The sequence below is a fragment of the Bombus pascuorum genome, chromosome 11 (assembly GCF_905332965.1).
Source record: "Bombus pascuorum chromosome 11, iyBomPasc1.1, whole genome shotgun sequence".
In the NCBI taxonomy this organism is placed as follows: domain Eukaryota; kingdom Metazoa; phylum Arthropoda; class Insecta; order Hymenoptera; family Apidae; genus Bombus; species Bombus pascuorum.
The window spans coordinates 9156244-9177048 of record NC_083498.1 but is presented as its reverse complement, the minus strand read 5'-3'; the positions used below and the strand labels follow the sequence as shown (position 1 = coordinate 9177048).

At 38.6% G+C, this 20805-nt stretch overlaps 2 protein-coding genes across 9 annotated transcripts in view; one reads left to right on the top strand and one right to left on the bottom strand.

The window, feature by feature from the left end:
* The window catches only part of LOC132912255 (PH and SEC7 domain-containing protein), an 82578-nt gene that overhangs the window by 8786 nt on the left and 52987 nt on the right, over positions 1-20805 (top strand). The gene's annotated exons all lie outside the window — the stretch shown is intronic.
* Positions 16495-17650, bottom strand: LOC132912323 (probable tubulin polyglutamylase TTLL9). Its single transcript, XM_060969733.1, has one exon. The coding sequence runs from the start codon at positions 16956-16958 to the stop codon at positions 16512-16514; it is 447 nt and encodes a 148-aa protein (XP_060825716.1). The 5' UTR covers positions 16959-17650; the 3' UTR covers positions 16495-16511.

Here is a 20805-nt window from a genome sequence, read left to right as displayed (position 1 = left end):
TAAAAATACTTGTTCGCTAAATTAAGAAAAGAACATTTAAGAATAGAATATTTTGAACCGAGAATAGAATACGAGCTTCTTACTTACGACTTGTGATTATTGTGGCGCATTAAGATCTTCCACGTGGCTTGTTACTGTACAGGTGAATATAGTGCGGATAACGTTTGGTTTCACGTCATTTCAAAATATACATCGAGCTCGTGTTCTATCGAGTCGATGAAGACGAAGCTAGGAATTTTCGATGCTAGAAGAACTGGTGTTTTACTCGATAAATCTGCCATTCGTCGTCGACGAAAGCTACTTGACTCGATGAAACGTTTTAAAAGTCATTTATTGGAAAAATTTGTATATTCTGGTGTTGACTCGTTTCTCGAGATTTCAGTGAGATGTAAAGGAATCAAGAGTTCGATAGGATTATCTTTTTAAAACATTTGATAATATTTTTTAATGTTGTGTAATTTTATATTACATTTTCCTTGGTCGCCTTTACGCTTGTTTATATAATCTCATTGGTGGATATAGAGTATGGGAGACATATTTTTAGTAGGCTAATTGTTCTCGTTGCTAGTTGAGATTGATTTGTTAAAACAGGGTCTTATCTAACGGTAGTCAGTAACGATAATCAGAGCAATCAGAGTAGTGGAATAGTTCACTTTGGTTAACAACGTATGTTAACCCTCTGCACCTTCAGCTTCGGCATAGATCAACTCGTGAATCACTACTTAAGAATTAATAATTAACAATAATTATATTACTCTGAAAGTATATCGTAATATAGGAGTTAAGTCGTAGGATTTGATCAAAAAACACAAATTATAGCGGTATTCGTTTGATGTTGCGATTACCTTGGAAAACTCTAGCCAGCTCACGATAAATTTTTCATTGAAAATGCACTCTTAGACACAAGCAGGTGTATCTTTGACAGAAGCAATTTTCAAAATTTCAATTTTTAAAATTGACATCTAGAGAAACTTTATTTCTGTGTGTCAAAATAATCAGGACCACAGTGTAACTATACGAGAACTCTTTTCACATCGTAACATCCATTTTCCACTTATTCATAAGCAATATTGAAAAGAGTATTCGCATAGTATCCACTCGCAGCTAAAAACAAACAAAAGAGAAAAAGCGGGGAACGGAAAGAATAAAAGAATCGGCTAGCTTTTACTATCCGAATAATTGAAATTCCAAAGAATAACTTCATATTTCATATACGCGTGGCAATATTCACAGGAACCCAGAAACACACTTTCACGAGAGAAATGGATTCTGGATTGTTTCCTGCGTTAGGAAAAAATGCGATTCCAGCGAGTGTTTCCAAGGGCGTTTCTCGCGCGCTCGCTCTCGATCGCGCGTGCATGCACGCGCGAGAATGCTAGGATTCGCCCGGTGCGTTTTAATTGGTTCTCGTAAGTTGCGTTTCACTGGCACGAATAGTCTACGTGCCACGCGCTCGTTTCTTCTTTTCTCCTCCCCGTCTCGTTAGCTTTTCCCTCTTCGTGACCAAGTTCTCTCCACCGCCACCGTTTCCCGATTCCGTGCTTCCTCTCTCGTGTGTCCGCTTTACGAAAAAAAAACAGGTCAACGACCCGACGCCGCACCAGTATTGTTGCCTCGCGACGCCGCGAAACGGACCGCCAACAAGAACGATTTCGAAATTGTTGCCGCTGCGACGATAACCGTACGATGATTTTAAGGGATGATTTCGGAAGATACGGGTTGGAAACTCTAATATATATAATCTACGTCAGAGTTGGTAATATTTTCATTCAGTTAGAACTGAAAGATGCTCGGAGTGGAATGTGAGCGTTCTAGAAGCTAAACCGATTGACTTTACTTCTTACAAGTATCTTAATTGCGTTATCTATATGCGTGAGTGATAACCAAGTCTCGAGAAACAAATAGATTATACGTTAGATATATAGGTATTTCTATCAGTTCATTTGTATAAGAAGATAGCATAGATGGAATATAAATAGTATTATTATTGAATTTATATCGTTGTATGATTTACTGGAAAGCCCAACTCTTTATGTAGTAAGAATAACAGACTTAACGGTGAACCGAGAGACAGCAAAGTATTATGGCCCATTTTGCGTGCAGTTACTTGCTTAACGATCTAGGGGTGAGTTCAAACCAGTTCACACAGTATTTTAAAGTCAAGACGTCAGAAAGTAATGGCGTGTTTATAAGCAATGAGCAATCAATCGCTATCTCGTACGGTAGTGATAAAATTAATTAACCACAGAAATTTGCTAGATCAATTGTTCGGAACGTGTACTTAATCATGACTTTTATGTTATTTCTGAGATAACATTATTCAATATCGTCATTAAGTAGACAGTAATGTAACAACTGTCATATTATTTTCTATAATAATACGATTTAAACAGTTTCATAATAGTATTACCACTCGAGTCAAGTTTCTAACCTATACGACAAGAAAGAAGCTCGTATCTCAAAATTTAAAATGTCTCTAGCACCTGCTTCCGTTCTATATAGTAAAACTTCTCCCCTATACTCTAATTCTGTCTACGTTTCGTTTGAAAAATAGATAAATTCGAAGTAGCGTCTCTGCCATTTCAATAAATTATCTTTGGAAAGAAACATCTCGTAGGAAGCAGTAAAGGGAACTGTCGGAAGCTATCGTCGCGGATTGTACGATCTCGATGCGCGTTGCGTTGCCTTCGACCTGCGCTTGCACCGTCTCTAAACTGTTTTTTTGCCCCGGAGGCACGACACGAATCTCGAGAAGCGGCTAGAGCGGGAGAAAGGGGAAATAGGAATTTATGCGACAGACAGAGAGGATACAAAACATAGAACGTTCTGTTTCTTACGGTCGTCTTTCCATTCCACCGTGGCCCGCTTGGCACGAGACCGAAGTGAATAGCGAGCACACGACATCTGAAAAACGCAACAGGATGCAACGCTGTGCATTGTGAGTATTTGTGAGATGTGACGAACGGCACAAGGAGCCGATATACACTTCTTTTTTCTACTTTTTTCTCTCTCGAGGTGAAGTATCACTGGCGTAAATATCGTCTTATCTGGGCCGCACGCCGGCGGCAAAACAAAAGCCATTCGAGATATCGCGAACGAGATTCGATAGCGCGCCACCGTACACGGAATTATCGCCGCGTCGCTTTTCAACGATACTAGCGCCACCATGATCTCCCTTTTCGCCGCGAAAACCGTTAATCCCGAGGTCCTTAACCTGTTCTCTAGAAACTGCTCTTTTTAGGGGGAACGTTTGTAATCTAGGGGAATATATCGTGCCGGGAGTTAATTGTGCGCCGAATGCGGTTCGACGGGACTATTCTTCCTCTCGAGATTAGTGTTTCGCGGGTTGCCGAAAAATTTATGGCCCCGAGATTAAGGATCGTGAAGGCGTTTCTTGATACGTATGTGCAGTTTAATCGAGGCGAGGAAATTGGAACGTGGATTTGTGATTTCCGCGTTCGAGCAAAGGTTTGAGCAGTATTTGTAACTTGTTTGTTATCTTCTGCTATTTAGAGTGCGAACGAAGGGTGAGGGAAAAGCAGGAAATGTCTATTTTTAGCACTTTCGTATTATTGTATAATGTATTTCGCTGGCAAGGATGGAAACTAGGAAATTATCGAACCATAAAAGGAGTGTTACAAAGTGAAAATATATAGATACGTGAGAAAGATACCGTTAAAGATGTGTTCTTGTTAAAAATAGTGATTTTTATCCTCTACTGGAATAATATAAGATACATGCCTATTCTTCCTATTGTATTACTATGTCTGATCGGTATATGTTTGCATTACGGTTCAGCGGTAATAATAAAGCTTCATGCATAGTAAATGAGTCAAGAGTAAAGCGTCTGAATGTTAATAAACTGGTTGTATATTCTTTGTTTTGATAATAATAGAAATGAACATTTCCTGTTTTATTCTAGTATTGTATAATATTCAAGTTGACAAGGAATTAATAGTATGTATAAAGAATTATTTATTTCGTTCTATTAGTATTATTAATGGCATTCGTGGAACGTTACCATATGTTTTATCGAAGGATAATAAATTTTATTACCATGTTCATAAAATTGCATAAAGATTAGCGACTTTAATGCAAATGCAGGATTTCGATAGGTCAAATCGATCGCTATCTGGCGCGGGAAGTGGATCCAGATTTACGAGCAAATAACCTCCGTTTCGCAATTATCGTAATTATCGGAAAAACATTTTCGAACGATGTTATCCACTTTTATGCACATGGATGAGGATAAAGTATGCCGCCTCTTCCTTATTAAGCCTTAACTGCTGAAATAGGGCCTCGATACACTTTTTGCTCCCCTAGCATCATCTCTCACGTTATTTATGCTCATTTAAATTCGTAATTAAGTCAGAAACTCTCAATGAATTGAAATAAAGGCAATTTACGTTTCATAATACGTATTTAATACTGAAATAAAAATTACTTTTATTTTTCAATTATTGTGGGTAAAATTTTGAATATATTAAATGTAGTTAAGTGGATTAATTAGTAATTTATTGAACACGTTAAAAATTATAAACGCGTAACATAATACCTTATGTTATATATTAAATTGTAGATCATGGTCTTGAGAACACGAATAAATACATTATTTATCCGGCTAGCTGTAAGTGTTAATTTTGTCGAGGGCTTATATTTCCTTGGGACAACACCATGAACGAGCTCGTCGCGGAAATGGGCGCGGCGATCCTACAGGTATCTACATAAATTATACAAGTTCAGGGCCGTATTTTTCGCTAAGTATTTAGGGTACTGTAGTTAGGTTTTTTAGGGGAGAAGATAGGGAAGTTGGATAGCAAAGTGCAGTTTCATATTAAACGATCCCTAATGTACGGTAAATGTACTTTCCTCCAAATAAATTTTCTTAAATATCCCTATATATAAAAGATGACGTTACTTTTTTTTAAAAATAGAATCATACAATCTTTAACGCAAATCGTTGAAATAATTATGCTATTTACGAGATTACTATACGTGGAACAAGAGCATACAAATTTTGATATAATACAGATTTCATTCATGAAATTCTCAATTTTATCGTTTCAAACATATACTTCAGTGTCTTGATCGTTCTCATATTATCCATAAAGGAAAATATAAATAAGATATTGAATGATAACAATTACGTAGTAAAGGGAATGATGTAATAAATTTAGAAATGATGATAGGTCTAGGAAGATTGAGATACGCCACTGATATCATCTGAATGATCGTGTGTTTGCTGACACGAATGAACAAATACGTATTACACAAACGATATATCTAATAAGTATGTTTGCAATGTTTCATGGTATGTGTGTAGTATACAATGACGGAGAATATTGCTTCAAGGATAATAGCTTTGTCTTAAGAGGATCTTGTTCTTCTCGAATAAACATGAAGAAAACGTGACGAATTGACTTTTGATTCTAACAATCACAATTAAACGATGAATATTTAATAATTATACATCATAATTTACGATATAAGAGGGAATTAAATCATAACGAGAACGATAGAATTTGATATTAAATGAATACCTATAATGGTATTTAAAATGTGTGACGACGAATAGTAGATTTGTATGACAGAAATTAACGTTTATTATTTCATATGAAATTTAACTGAAAATAACTCGTACGCGAAATACGGGAATTTCATAAACAGATATCAGAATTTATGTCGGACAATGTGAACGTATTATGTTCATTCATTTATTCATAATAAATTGGGCAAATCCTTGGACGTAACTAAGGTGGAATATCATACGAATTGTTTGATATAAATACAATTATAGCCGAATATATTCTCGTCGTGGGATAATAAGATATTGACGATAATGAAATTAGATTTAGTATAATTGCTGTTTTATATCCGAAGGTAGCTTAATTTTAACTAATTAACGAGTAACGTAAACAGAAAATGTCCCGTTTCTTTAATGTTTTCCGAGAGATAGTAAAGCCAGTGATCATTTTTATTGCACACAAATTTCTCCTATCGATTGTCAAGTCAAATTCATCATTACTTGTTTGTTGGAAAATTTCTCACCAACTATTTTAAAAATATCTTCACGAAGATGATTCGCTGGCAACCGGATAGAGAATTCTCGAACACAGTGACAAAGGCGCGTATTTCCGAAGAAATAGGGAAAAAGCGACGGAGTCTGAAGCACATAGAGAGAGCATAACAGGCAGGAAAAAGGACGATAAGCCGATCGTTTTCCGGGCGGCGCCAACTGATTCTGAAAAATCGTTCTAGTCGACGCTCACGCTCGGATACTCCTCGAACTCGGTTTCGAAACGAAAGAAGAGGCTTTCCCTGGCAATAGAGGAAAAACGATTGACCTGGCATGCACATAAATTCGAATTTCCAAAGCTTCTTTTCGCGTTATCTCGATGACTGCTCTACGAGGTTGAATCGATTCCAATTTGGGTCGGGATATAACGCCGTTTGCCTACTTCGCGACAAGCTCGTTTGCTCCGGAAAAATCATTTCGCGGAGAGAATCAAGGAAAAAGAAAGAATATTTCTGTTTATACGCCGGTGTGTCGTCTCCAGCGTGAATATTGTTAAAGCAGTGGTGGAATTGTTGACCGAGCATTATTCTGTCCGAGATTCCTGTTCGTTCCGATGCATCTTTCGTTCTGCAGATTATTTTGCGGAATTTAATAAATAGCACGAGTTTATGAATATCGCAATTAAAGTTGTTGATCGGAATTAATTTTTAATTAGGAAAGGTTAGAGGTTCGAGGTTGGTCGAACGATTAAAAACTCATTCTACGCATAAATTTGTTTAATATTACACATGTGTTTTTTTAATTAACTAAATGTTACTTGAAACGGAAATTTTACCTGTTTAACGTTCGTCGATTAAAAACCAGGATTTTCCAGTTCCAAGCATCCCTATTTCGTCGGCTTTAAAACCGTAATACCGAAATAGACATTTGGATTTAGACAGAACGTGTCCCAAGCGTTTTTCAGACCTACTTTCTTCCGACCAGAGGGTTCACAGAATAATCTCGCTTTCAGGTAGCAAGTTGCCCGTCAAGAAAAATGTCCTCTTGCTACCTTATTTTACCTGCTTTTCGAATCTCTCTACGAAAATTTCTGGAAAGTCACACGCGCGTCCGAAACATTTTTCAAATCTATCATCCGTTTGAAAAGTTGGGAGAAACGGAGAAGTTGTCGATTTATCTGCTTTTCGAGAGGAATTCAGAGCCACCGTTGAATTATTCTATGCACTTCGAGACAAACCGTAAAAGGATTTTAGAAAAGCCCCGCGGTTGCAAGCTCTTCACTTTGATGCAACGGGGCTGTCGCTTTATTTTCTTATCCAAAGTAGAGCATCGATTCCGGCCATCGAAGCCGATTTATACTTATATCCGCAGAAGGGCTGGCAAGATGAAGGGTGCTTTGTCACCTGGTGCTGAGGGACATACGACGATAAACGTCTCCTTGGCGTCGTCTAACGTCTTAAAAACCTCGAGCCTTCTCGATACTTATCTGGTAGAATCGACTGTTCCGCAGAGCGTAGCTAATTCCTAATTCCCTTTGGTTGCCTCTGTCCGATGCTTTGCTCGTGGTTTCCTCGAATTGGAGAACTCTTCTTTGTCTCTTTGCTGCCGGAATTGGATTTTTACCAAGCGCAAGAATATTACAGAAAGAGAAGCTGCGAAGAAAGGATATTAAATTTGGATCACGGTGAACGATTGCTTGGATGAAAATTTGATCCACTGAAAATATGAAAAGCGTCGGTTTTTATACCGTCGAAGAAGCTATAGAAATTATTTAGAGAGCATCGGTTGATTGAAATTCACGTGCGAAGATTACTCGTGAATCATTCTTAGATCATCCTTCCCTTATAGAATATGAAATATGGAATACAATCAAGTGGCCTGTATATAATTCAAACTGTGCCAAATACGACCCGACTGAAGCTGTCAACGTGATCCAATTACGCTGCAGTGAAACCTCAACGCTTCAATCATTTCTCTCGATTATGAAACTACCTCGAGTCCGACCAAAATTTGTCAACGATACGATCTATACCATCTCCAACACTCCACTATCGTCAACTCTACCAATCACGTCCGATCATCTGCGAACAATGCGAGACACCCAGCACTCCGACAAAACCTAGCTTCTCCGATCCGCTGGCAAACACTCGACGAAACGCGTTAACTCAGCCGATGACAAATGGTCCGCTCGATTTGCAGCTCGGTCGGTCGAACGTGATAATGAGAAAAGGTATTAATTAAGGATCGCCGGTTGGCGTGCTGCTCTTTATCGAAGCAAGGGGCATCGTTAACGTTCCGCTGCGGTTTAACGAACGACGTTGAAGAGCTGGCTGACTGGAGCAGGCGAGCTCGGATACAGAGACAGAAAAAAGAGAGTAAGAGAAGAAGCTGAAGCGTTATGTTGCGTTAACGTAACGCTGTCGGGAAATGGGTTAAGGACGTTAAGGCCAACCCTCGTCGCCAACCGGTGCAAAGAGTGGGAGCAGATGGAAGAGGGTATACCCTGTGGCGATGCTCTAGCAAAGAGGACTCGGCGGACCGAGCTTTACTCTCCAATTTATCCGTGGTTAGGCTGTTTTTGCGAACCGAAAATTCGCAATCGGCTCACGTTCCTGGTATCGAGAGGATCGTGGCTGCACTTGCTTCGGTGGTCGCTGATAGGAACGAAATTTTGGAGAGAGACGAGATGGTGAAACCAAGAACGAAATCTTATCTTTTATCTCCCTTTTGGTAATTTACGCGTGCGGAGGATGAAGGTGTTTGAAAGAAAGCTTGCCAGATGCGGACGTTGGACACTTTTTACGTCGGATTTACTTGCTTAATGCGTAGATAGATTTGCATACTTTGCCTTATACGTTTAATTATCCGACTAATGCCGGTGACGCAGCTGGCACGTTTTTGCGACGTAAGAGTTTAGAAAAACGAACAAACTGGAGACACGTGTTATGATCAATTAGATGTGCGTGCTAAAACATGCATTATTATTCAAGGTAATTCTCGTAGAAAAGAAACGCAACTGCTGAAGGAGGGTAGTTTCTTATTTTAGATAACTTGTAACAAATTCTAGAGAATATCGACAACTGTTGCAAAGGCTCATTTGCCTTCTCAAGCGAAAGATGCTATTCTTGAAAGCTGCAGAGCTTCTAATGTAATTCTTTTCGTGAAATTTTAAGTACAAATCGGAATAACAGAATAATTGAACATTACACGACACTGTAGAATCTCACATCTGCGAAACGAATGACAATTTCGCTAAATGCTTGCGGAATACGAAACGTGGAATCTTAATCTCGTATGCAGTTGCTCAATTATTTCGAACAGTTGAACATGAATGATACATGAATTCATATTACCAAGAACACCTGTGTCTCTCGATGCAGGATTGCTTAACAAACGTGCCAAACGAAAATTTCACTTGAACGATCCGTTGCAGAAACATTTTTCTTCGATCGAATTCGAACGTTTTATTCAAGAAATTATTACAGTATACCTCGTACATTCATATACATACATAAGAATGGTTACTGGACACGTCGAGTTAACAACCTCATTAAAAAATGCCAAGTGACCTACCTGTTATACCGATCTCGAGTGAAAGTACTTGTACCAATTGCCTCGGTATCAATTACGTCAATCGTTTTAACGTAGCTGCAGTTTCATTTCAGGCGCACGTATCTTTCTTATCGTGGAACGTTGTACGAGGAAAATTACCCGATCGACTTTTTTCTTTTTAATTAAAAATGAGATACATTTGAGAATATTAGCGAGCAAGCAACTGCCGTAGTTGCGTAGCGAAATGTAGTTAATTTAATTAATTCAGCTGCGCTGTTTGCGCGATAAAAGTTTCCGCAATTGTCCAATTTTCAAATGGATTTTATAAATTTTATCGTATCGGGTGTAATCTTCCAGCGACCGATTGTTCAATTCTGTAAAGTCGACTTCGAAATCAGCTTAAACGGAGAACTAAGATCGCACGGCAAAATTCCCCTTTCTTTAATTAGAATTCAGAACGTTAAAATGGAAAAAGTACAAAAATAACGAACATTCGACGGATGGGAAATAATTCTCACGGCTGTGTACGAAATTTCGTTAAACAGCTTGAAAGAGATATTGGAAATTACTCGAGTACCGTCTATAAATTGTATTCCCAGAAAGAGCACGTTTCACTTTTCACCGGTTCAACTCTAATTGTAACTTGGCTGATCTAATCTTTTTTCTGCATCTTTTGATAAAACTTTTACAGTTTTGCAATTAGATAAGCGAATCCATTAAACGGTGGATCGTTTAAGTGGGTCTGAAATTACTGCAGAAGTGTAATACGCGCGCATTGCTGAATTTAGAAAAGAGATAAGAAGAAATGGTTAAAGGTGGTAGTAAATGGTCGCATTACATAAAACTGCTGATACACAAATGGCTGGCTGATCGGACACCTGGCAGCGCGAAGGTTAAATATAAAATTAGCTGTATCTGGTTCGCATTTTCAACGTAAACATAGCCACACTTGTCTCGGTAAATTATAGTTAGGTGGAAATCAACGCGACGGCTGTAATGTAGATTATTTATCGCTGTGGGTAAACACAGAATCGGCGCGAAATGACCATGTCGATCTCGCGTAAAAGTCAGCTTGTTAGGGGTATGCAAGGACACGTAGCTATACTGGGATATGTATACAGAGTGTCGAAAAAGTAACGGGGGCTTGTCCTTGCTTTGTAATATTAAGTCATATTCGTGACAGAGTTTGTTGATCCATCTACAAATAAAAAGACGAGTTTCAGAAGATCTCAATTCGCAGATCGGACGATTCATATTTGAGGAATTTCATTCGTGACGAAGCTTAAATTTAACTTTATCTTTGAGAGGGTTTCTGCGATAAGGAGACAATACCGCTCTCCAGTGATTTAAGCGAAAGAAACAGAAAGCAAAAGATAAATACTTCTTCGAAAAGTGATACAAAGTCATCGTCAGTTGATAATTGTAGCAATAAACTTTTTATACTTTCGGTTATCTTGGTCGATCCGAACCGAACATTTTCCAACGTGGAAGCTTCGAACGAATGGAATCCGCGACGTCCGACAGATCAATGGGAAAACGTTTAATTCTCGTGTCGAAAAATGGCTTCCTTTAAAAATAACGTCACTCGTTGTCCTCGGTAGCGTGTGAAAATGAATCCTCGCGGATGGATGGATCGAACGCGTTCATCCGCGTTTCCAATAACGTAGAGCTGACGTCGCAGCGACTCTAAGAATTTCCGATACTTCGATCCTCCCTGATCTTGTTGTCGATGTATATCGGACGAGGATTTCCTGTTCGAAGGATTCGACAAAACGCGTGGTTAAAGTGCAGAGGAGAAATTGCATTCGCCATGGGATGCTCCGTTTTACGTGCTTCTCTTTTTTTGCTACCGGATGTTTACGACGTTCGTATATTTTTGCCTTGATTTTCTCACGCGTTGTTATCTCTGTTTTTGAATAGGTATATTTTATCTTTATTTCGACTGCACCTTTTTACAAACGGAGTCGAGGAAATTGTGGGAAAAAGTTCATAGAACAAAATGGTAAATTTAATAAATCGCGTTAGAAGCTTTAATTGTAGTTCTTTTTTCAAATGTAAGTTACGTTTGATGCGTGCAAAGCGATAGTTGCAGTTGAACTTACAGGAATTTGTTCTTCTTGCATTTATAAAGCAAATAAAAATTTCGCAATAACTCGACTATTTAGCCAGGAAATATACTCTTTAATTGTACCAGAAAATGAATTTATATCTTCGCCATAAACTTATTCTTTTTTTTAGAAATATATTTTCCATATATTTTAAATCTTGTTCGTCGCGTTTATACCGATAACTCATTACCCATTTACAAGGTCTTTTATCATTTGCAAATCAGAAACGACTAAAATTCCAAACAGAGTGAATGTTCGTGAAAATATTTTCGTCAATGAAAGCAAACTTAGCCCAATGGCTTGGGAACGAATGTCGGCACAAAATGCAGGCGAAAATGAAGTAGAAGGGACGTAGGAAAAACACGGGGTAAATTTGGAGCCGGAGAGGAAACGACAATCGCGAAGTAACATTTTAACGAGTTTACTCGCTCTTACTTGAGAGAGAATCAGGATAATACGAGTGCACTCGCGAGGTTACACGACTCTTTCGCTAAATTTAGTCCGTGGCTGAAAGAGAGGAGAAAACGACGATGGGAAAAGGTCTGTCGCGTAAAAGCCGGAGCACGCCGCCACCTCTTTCGGCATTCTTTCGCTCGCCTCTTTCAATGCGAATTTTGCCGAATCTTGCAAACGTCAACCCATTGAAATCTATCGAGAAATTTCGCCAAAAAACCTTTAATCTTAAATCTCACTAATTACGATTCTCCTAAAGATTTGCAGAGAAAGATAGCATTTCGATACTTTTTCTTGTAATATGAATTTTCATACGTTGTTATTAAGAGATAAGAAAATAGTGGATTTTTAAAACATTTATTCATTCACTGGAAGTAATTTCTATGGTTGAAAAGTTCACGGATTAATATGTAAAATAACAGTAATAATACTTTAATTAACATGGATATTTGTATTTGTTTGCTGATTATAATGCATATTTATTCTATTTACTAATCGAGTAATCAATTTTTTAACGTCGTAATACTTTCATTGCAAACGAGTGGAATATTCTAATTGTCTGCAATTTATATACAACTGGAAAATACATGGTTAAAACAAACACATTTTACGAGGTGCGTCAATTTGTCGCAACGTAGCCGGGGTTCATTTACTCTGGCGCTCTGCTCCGAAAATATTACGTCGGGCAAGTTTTAAATCAATAAAGTAGTGCGGATAAAATAACAGAATTGTACGAGCGAGCAGAATGTTGCATCGGATGACCTCATTCATCCGTGCTTTCATCCCACTGATATTAATTCGTACATTTTGCTTATAATTTTCTAAAATTTCGTCCTATAATAGTAGTATAATGTAACTATAATGTGAATAATATAATAAAAGAATAATATGAATTAGTAAAATAGTGTGGTCTAATAATCAAGCAGTTGATACGATTTAAATATCAAAAAAATCTTTATTTATCTTTTTTCCTTGCTTATATGGAGAAAGACAATGAAATAAATGTTTAATGACCGATACTATCAGAATGGAAAATTCAATGGTAAGTGCTCGCGACTGTAAAGGAATTTTACGCCAGGTAACATCTTTAATTAAGAAAAATGTTTCTTCTATCAAGTCAAGGTAGTATGTGCATCACAGATGCATGATTAATTCTGGTCATAAATGCCAGCTAATTCTTGAGTTACACAGAGCTTAGTAATATCTAATTCTCGCATAGTCAACAAAGTAGTGAATTGTATAATTCTTATCTCCTTGGAGTCTTAACTATGTGCGTACACTGCAAGAACGTATTGTTGTCTGAAAGGATTCTTTCATTTGCATAATGAATTTCTATAAAGTATTTGTAATTCTAGTAGATATTTGATAGGTTACACGAACAAAGTATCAAAGTTCACTTTAAATTTTCCAGTCTTTAAATAAACCCTTTCAAACCCTTAAATTTCCTAAATTTCTTAAATTCGCAAATTTTTAAATATGCAAATTTCATATATCCGGACTTTCAAGTTCCAAAACTTTTTAATTCTCAAGCTTCTAAGTTTAAAAGCTTGTTTTAAACCTAAGTGTTTTAACTCTTTTAAGTTTCCGGCTTTTTACGTCTGTAGGTTTTTAGATATGCAAATAAAATAATAAAACTTCCAAGCTCTTAATTATCCAGATTGCAAATTATTGAATTATCCAACTTTCGAGCCTTCAAACTCTTCAATTCTGAAACCTTAACATATCTTATTCGCTGGAACGTTCGAATTCCCAGAATTTCTAAATTTTGCTTCGCATTATTCGTTCAGTAACGTTAAATCTACGTGACATTCGTGCATTTCACTGTTTCGTTCCTAATAACATAAAATTCCGATTAAATGCGTGTGTTCCGCGCGAATATCAACGCGTAAAACGTGTGGCAAATCGTCGACCCGTGCGTCACGTGACTCGAACGATAATCAAAAAGGCAATAAGTCACCGTCCGATATACGAGTTCCGAATGACGCAACCGAAGATGCAACATTTTCGGCTGAATCCCATGTACAATAGTCAGTCATCGAGCACGATCATATCCGTCATATCTACGGCATATCGAGATTTCGTTTTTTATTCTCCGATACAATTTCATCGTAGCTACGTTGGCAACAGCGACCACCGGGTATGTGGCTGGCTGAAACTAACGAGCGCGAATATGCCCGCCGCATAAGTGTATACATATTCATGGAAACTTTGTACACGCGTGCACCGGCATGTACACGCTCGCGTGTAAGCCATGATCCAAACGTCTGCAATTCGTTCCACTTCCGTGAACCCAATTTTTCCGATGTGTGACGTAAAAGTTTCGTGAAAATCGAGACGTCAGCTAGATGGTTTTTACGAGTGGATAAAAGTGTAAGCTTGGCGATCTTGTGACGTAAGATGGGAAATTCTGGTAATTTTTATTTCTGTTTCTGACTAGACAACATGTCTTGTTACTTTAGAATACGATGAAAAATTTGAATAAAACAGTAGCTTCGTTTTTCGATCGCTGTAGCTTCTATTACAGCGCAACGTGGATTTTGATAAAGTTTGATAACGTTTATATCTTTATTTGATACAAAATTACATACTTTCTTGTGTTGGTGAACGGCAGAGTAGCTTGATTCGATAATAAAGCAAGAACGAAATATTAATATGCTATACGAATGTAAGGAATAACAATATTCTGGTATTAAGATACGAGTCTCGTGAGTGACTATGGGATGTGCTTGTTACGTAATTGATCGATACATAATCGAAATTTTTAAAGCGCTAGTCACATCTGACGTACATAGTTATGAGTGTACAAGTGGAAGATTAGGGTAGCGATATGTAGCATCACGAGTGGTGGCCTTTTCTCTTCATGGGAAAAGAAGTTAGCAAGAGATTAATCAACCCTTTGATTATTATTGACGTCTGTAGGCGCTTGATAATAACACTTATCGTGTATTATGAATCACACTGCTCGTTATGCTTACCATGTATTAAGAAAATATTTAGTGGCAAGTATCGTGTACTCACGTTATTGCCTTTACGAATGTATTGTATAAAAGAGTAAAAGAAAAAAAAAGAATTTATCAATTCGTCAGAAGATGAAGCGCACAGTAAAGCTGCATGCTGCATGTTCGCAATATTAGAACATATAATTTCATACTTGACTGGAGAGTCGCCAAAGGGACTCGCGTAAATTTTTCCGATTTAAGATTTGAAAATTCCAAAATCCTAAAAATTTTGTAAAATCTTTTTTAGAAGCTAAATACGTAAAATTTCGAATTTGCTGAAAATACCAGTCTAATCTAGGATTTCTCGAAAGATTCAAAAGCATCGAAGATGAAATTTAGAATGTTGCTCCGAATACCAAGAAGCTCGAACGTTTAAATCCGAAGAAGTAATTACGGACGAAGCAAGCCAAATGTAGCACAGACTTTTATTACGCGCGAACGCTATTAATAGGTATTAAAATGTGTTATTAACAGGAGCACGAATAGTCGTAATACGTCGGTACTTCAAATGAGATTCGCAGCACTGTGCTAAAACTCTTCTCAGGGTGGAAGAAGTAACTCGAATGAAAGTATTGACCTCGATAAACTTGCACAAGGTGCAGTTATGAATTGCGTGAATTACCGCTGTCATTTGCTATTAAGCTAACAAAGCAGCGAAGTTTCTGTCTGTATCGTAGCTGACAATGCTAAACAAGAATTATTGCTGCTTGCTGCTCCTCTACGAATCTTCGCCAGAACATTCATTTACGAATATATATATATATATTTTTTTTCAAATATGAATATCCTGGAGAAATTTACATTGAAATCGGTATTAATTTGCACTGCTCTACTTGCTACAATGTAAACCGTCGTTAAAGCATGAAGTTTATCTTTAAAACATAACTTCCTACGGAGCGTTTCGCTGAATTTTAACAAATTGCGAATACAAACGTCTCGTGTCATAAAACGGTGAAAATGAAAGATGAAGATGAGCGTAGCCTAAATACATTTCTTTCCTAGAAAATGATATACACATGCAGAAGAACACATCTAGAGGAACAATGACGCAGATGTTCTTTCACGATAGCAGCGATTCATCCGATATTTTAATGTTTGCAAGTAATGTAATTTATATTTAAAAATCCATTATCGGAGACAAAATTGAACATTCGAAACGACTATTAAAAGCGTCTACTCTTTTACTCAAAATTCGCAACAAAATTTAGGACTTTAACAGACTTCGTTACAACCAAAATGTTTAAACCCTAAATTTTGTTTCTATTGTTCCGCTGGAAAACTCGCGGAAGTATAAGCTACGTATAACATTTCAATATCTTCGATACTGTGTTATAAGAAAAAGTAGATATTGAGAAGAGACGTTGAAAATCTCCAATTCGTTCATCATCGACGCACCCCGACACGATCGCTCTGCACCTTGTTCCTCTTCTCTTCCAAACACTGTCTGAGTTGGCGCAGCTGTTCGACTCTATCATTCCGTGCTCCAAGGAAAATATTCAGTTTCTTAAGATCGGTGGGTGGCTCGCCGCAAACAGATGGATTGGGACAGTAAGTCCACACCGGACCATCGTTCCACAGTAGATCGAAACCACCGATTCTGGTCTCTCTGCCGGTGAAACGGCCCTCGAAGTCGAGCACGTTGAGCGTGTCGTCGAGGAGATCGAACTTGAGCCGATAATCCTCGCTGTCCGTGCCGGTCAGCGCTGGCGAGGCGTTCACCTCGAGCAACCACGGCGTCAGATCCTCGTCGAGAAGTATATCGTAACCGTACAGCTCGAACGAGTTCTTTCCCTGCATGATCACCGACTGCACCGCCAGCAAGCTGGCCATTATCACGCCTGTGGGATCGATAAATGGTTTTATGGGGAGAGGCTAATAAATCGAGGAGCGAAACGCTGTTTTCGGGCATTGTAGGCGAGATATTGGTATTGGGCCAGCTTTCGTGTTTTTTTTTTTTCTTTTTTTTTTTTATATTACTCTGCTTGGGGAGCTGGAGGTTGGGGAATATCGATGAGCGGAAGATTGGACGAGGGCGGAGAGATTCGTTTTGAGCGGTTTTCTTTATGGCGTTTTTAGTTGGACTTGCACTTCTCATAGCATTTGATATATCGTTATAGGAATAATAATGCTTTTATCAGTAATGCGAAGTTTGAAGCTACGAGGAAGGAAGGGGAGCAGAAGGGCAGAGTTTGGCCAGAAACTGCTAATGGACTCGTCAGTAAGCCAATCTTTCTTTTTGCGTGGAGCAAGTCTTTACGAACATTGCGCGCCACTCTGTAAGCCACTCTAGGGGGAGGGTTCGGCGTAGCGTTGAATTTATACTAGCTAAAACTTTCACGCTAGTCTACCTCGATTCAATAGGAAGAGTTCCGCAGACTCCAAGGCTATTGGACTCCATTACGGTGCTGCCCCGTTAGTAAACTTAGACATTGGGATAATAGAAAGGAAAAACCGGATATTGCACGTCCATAGGAAAAATGTATGGTAGGACAAGTGCTCGTAAAAGTCATCCTCCTTTAAATTCCTCCGGTAATACCGTTTCTAATAATTTAATAATCGGTGTGGATGTTCGAACTAACCGGCAATTCGTTGGAACAGAGCTTCCACCGCAGCCGCCCCGTGTCTCGCGGTCAAATACTCTCTAACCTTCATCAACGCCCATTTGCACCCTCTTTTCAATTCCCCCTTCTTATCGTCATCATCGTGTATCTTCAGCTGTATCGCCATATTAGTGAGATGCACCCTGCTGTCGTCTATGTTCTCCAGATCGAACAGCTCGCCCGACAGCCGTGCGAAACCCTCTCTAGCCAGCCAAACTTTCAGAGGACAAAATGAGGTTACCAGGGTGTAGATACGTAGATCGAATTTTCTGCCTGAAATCATCGGGACGTTTACAAATACACGGAGGGATGATCGTCTAACTCTCTGGCTGGTATCCACAGCCGTCTTAAGACCATCGAAGAAAGTGCTTTTCAACGGTTCGACATTCAAGCCTCCTCCTTTCGGCGACGCTAGCGAACAAAGGTTCACGGAAAGGTTTCAGCCGCTGGCTGTCTCCGCCACCCCCTTTTCGAATGTACCGAGGTGTTCTCCCCGACAAGAGCCATTCTTCGCTGGCGATAAGCGGCTGAATGCCGAGGAGTATCGTTCTGGAGAACCAACCTGCCAGGAGGTAAGGATTCTCCACGTATTTCTGCACGATGAAAGTCTCCACCGGTGGTATTTCCATTTGCTGGCCGAATTCTTTGCTACGCCACTCCGATAGGTCCTTCAGCTTCCTGAACAGGAAGATACCTGTTAATTTAAACGTGACGGCTCTATAGATTTGTTTCATTCGCTATATCGGTCGTGAATTTACCTGCTGCGCTGATTATGAATAGACTGCGAATGTTTATGAAAACTTATATTATTATAAATATAACTAAAGGAATTGAGATTTTGTTTCATCTATTAAATGTCGCAATAGGTATTCTATTTTGGATATTGTGCATATTCTTACGTACCAGGCGCGTTTTGTACATCTTTGGAAGCTTAGATCTCCCAAAAATGCTCCCAGATATCCACCGTTTAATTGTGAATTTATCCGTAACTATTTCGTTCGGAATGTCCAATAATGTGAGAGTGGTATTTGCTGGATATTTGGTTAGGAACAATTTGTTATTGGATAGGTCGAAATCGTGATCGTGAATTTATCTGTGATTCTTTTATTCTTGATGTCGATTCGTTCCGTTGCAATTTGCTGGATTATTGGGACTTTTAGTTAGAAACGTTGCATAGGGTGGATTTTCTAGAGTTTATGTTGGCAATGTTTCTTTTTAATCTCTTGAAGCTTAAGTTTGAATCGACTGCTTTTAATAAACCATAGGAATATTTATAATAGTCTACAATTTCAATTTTGAGCAAGTTGACGTCACGCGAATACTATTGGATAATAGAGCATAATAAGCATAGGTATCTGTGATACTAAACGTACAAGAAGTATCTCTTTAATTTCTAAAGTCGTCCAGTTGCGTAAGTATAAAATAAAAATCCGCAGTCTATTCATAGCAACATACCTTTGCCCTGCGATCTTCCTGCAGGTTTCACGATCCACGTGGAACCAGGTTGCTTGTGATACTCCTCCGCGAATAGCCTATAATCGTTTGGTAGTTCGAACGTCAGCGGCATACCATCGCAAAGTTCAGCTTCGTCTATCTTATTCGACTTGAGTAACAATTTCTTGTATCGTTTCAAGTTTCTGTATAAGTAATTCTTCCGTGTCAATTCGTAATGATTCCGGAAGTGTGGGATCTTTTGATAAGAAGCGAGCTTCAGGTCCAAAGCCTGGCGAACGTCGATGATCTCGCACCACCAAAGGTGCCAGTTCTGATCGTTGGGCTCTATTACCTTGAAAAGATTAAAGGATTCGCGTGGGAGGCTCACTCGTCGACGTATTAGTGTCAGGAAGTACAATTTATTCGTGGATATGATTACGCGAATTGTGTCGAATAATAAACTGCTTCCTGCTTCTGGGAGCTGTAACGCGAATACTTTTTTCGTATTTTGTCCTCTTGCGTAACTTCGATTTCGTTAATCGCAAATGTTACGCTTTGTTCTGTAATTAGCCGAACATATTCACGCGTGATTTATCCGCATCGCGTGAATTAGGAATTTAATCGGTCGATTATTTTGACCTCGTTACATCGCTAATTTGGTTTGTAAATTCGTATTCGGTTAGATTGTTCATTTGGTTGATAAAGTTTGGATTTATCGATGACGGAATATAGCGAATATTTACACTTACCATTTATTTCAACATTATCGCGATTGAACTGTCTCCATTCGTAACTTTGTTGAAGAAAAAAAGGAAACGTAATTACGTAAAATCTCTCTTCATTTGCATATTTAAGAATTAATAATACTACGACGAAAAAACTAAGTTAAAAAGATACGTGTACATAACGTAGAAGATTAAAACTCTTTTGGTAAGTTTCGATATAGCCGCGTTGCTTTTTAGTTGGAAAATTTCTAAAAGAAACTCCGCAAACTTTGCAGAATTATAAATAATTTAATGGAAAAATTGATATTTATATATTTTCGTTCCAGTTTGTCATCTTAAGCTGTCCCTTGCTAAAAAGAAACTTTTAATTACTTTTCACCAACATTTCAACTACTAAAAGCAAACTTATCAGACCTTTTAAAAGAAACAAGCTCCGAGTTTACTCGCTAGGGACTCCCAACAATTCCAACCCCATAATACGTTTAAATCACAGTTAAATCCGTTTTCCCATACCACAAGTTTCGCGTTGGCAATCTACGAAGGGTGACACGCGATCATTCTGTCGAACAATGAGGATTTTCGCATAATCGTCGCTCTTCAATGTTTTGTCGTTTCGTTTCCTTTTTTCTAAAGTCGTTTCATTTAATCGGCGAAAAGCCCTTAAGGGGATATACGCGGTCGTGATTCGTTCCCACCCTCGGCTCGTTAAGGTCGTTACGCCAACACAGGACATTCCATTACCTGCGTCCATCCTCTGGCCAGCATCACCCTAACCTGCGTCGAAGGGAAGTCGCAGCGGAACCTGATGACCTTGTCGTCCTCGTTCTGCCTCCTTCTCGCGGTCGAATTCCTTTTTTCTCGCGGTGATGCGTTCTCTTCGATCTCGTGGCTTGGTCTTGCGTTCTTGGACATTTCGTG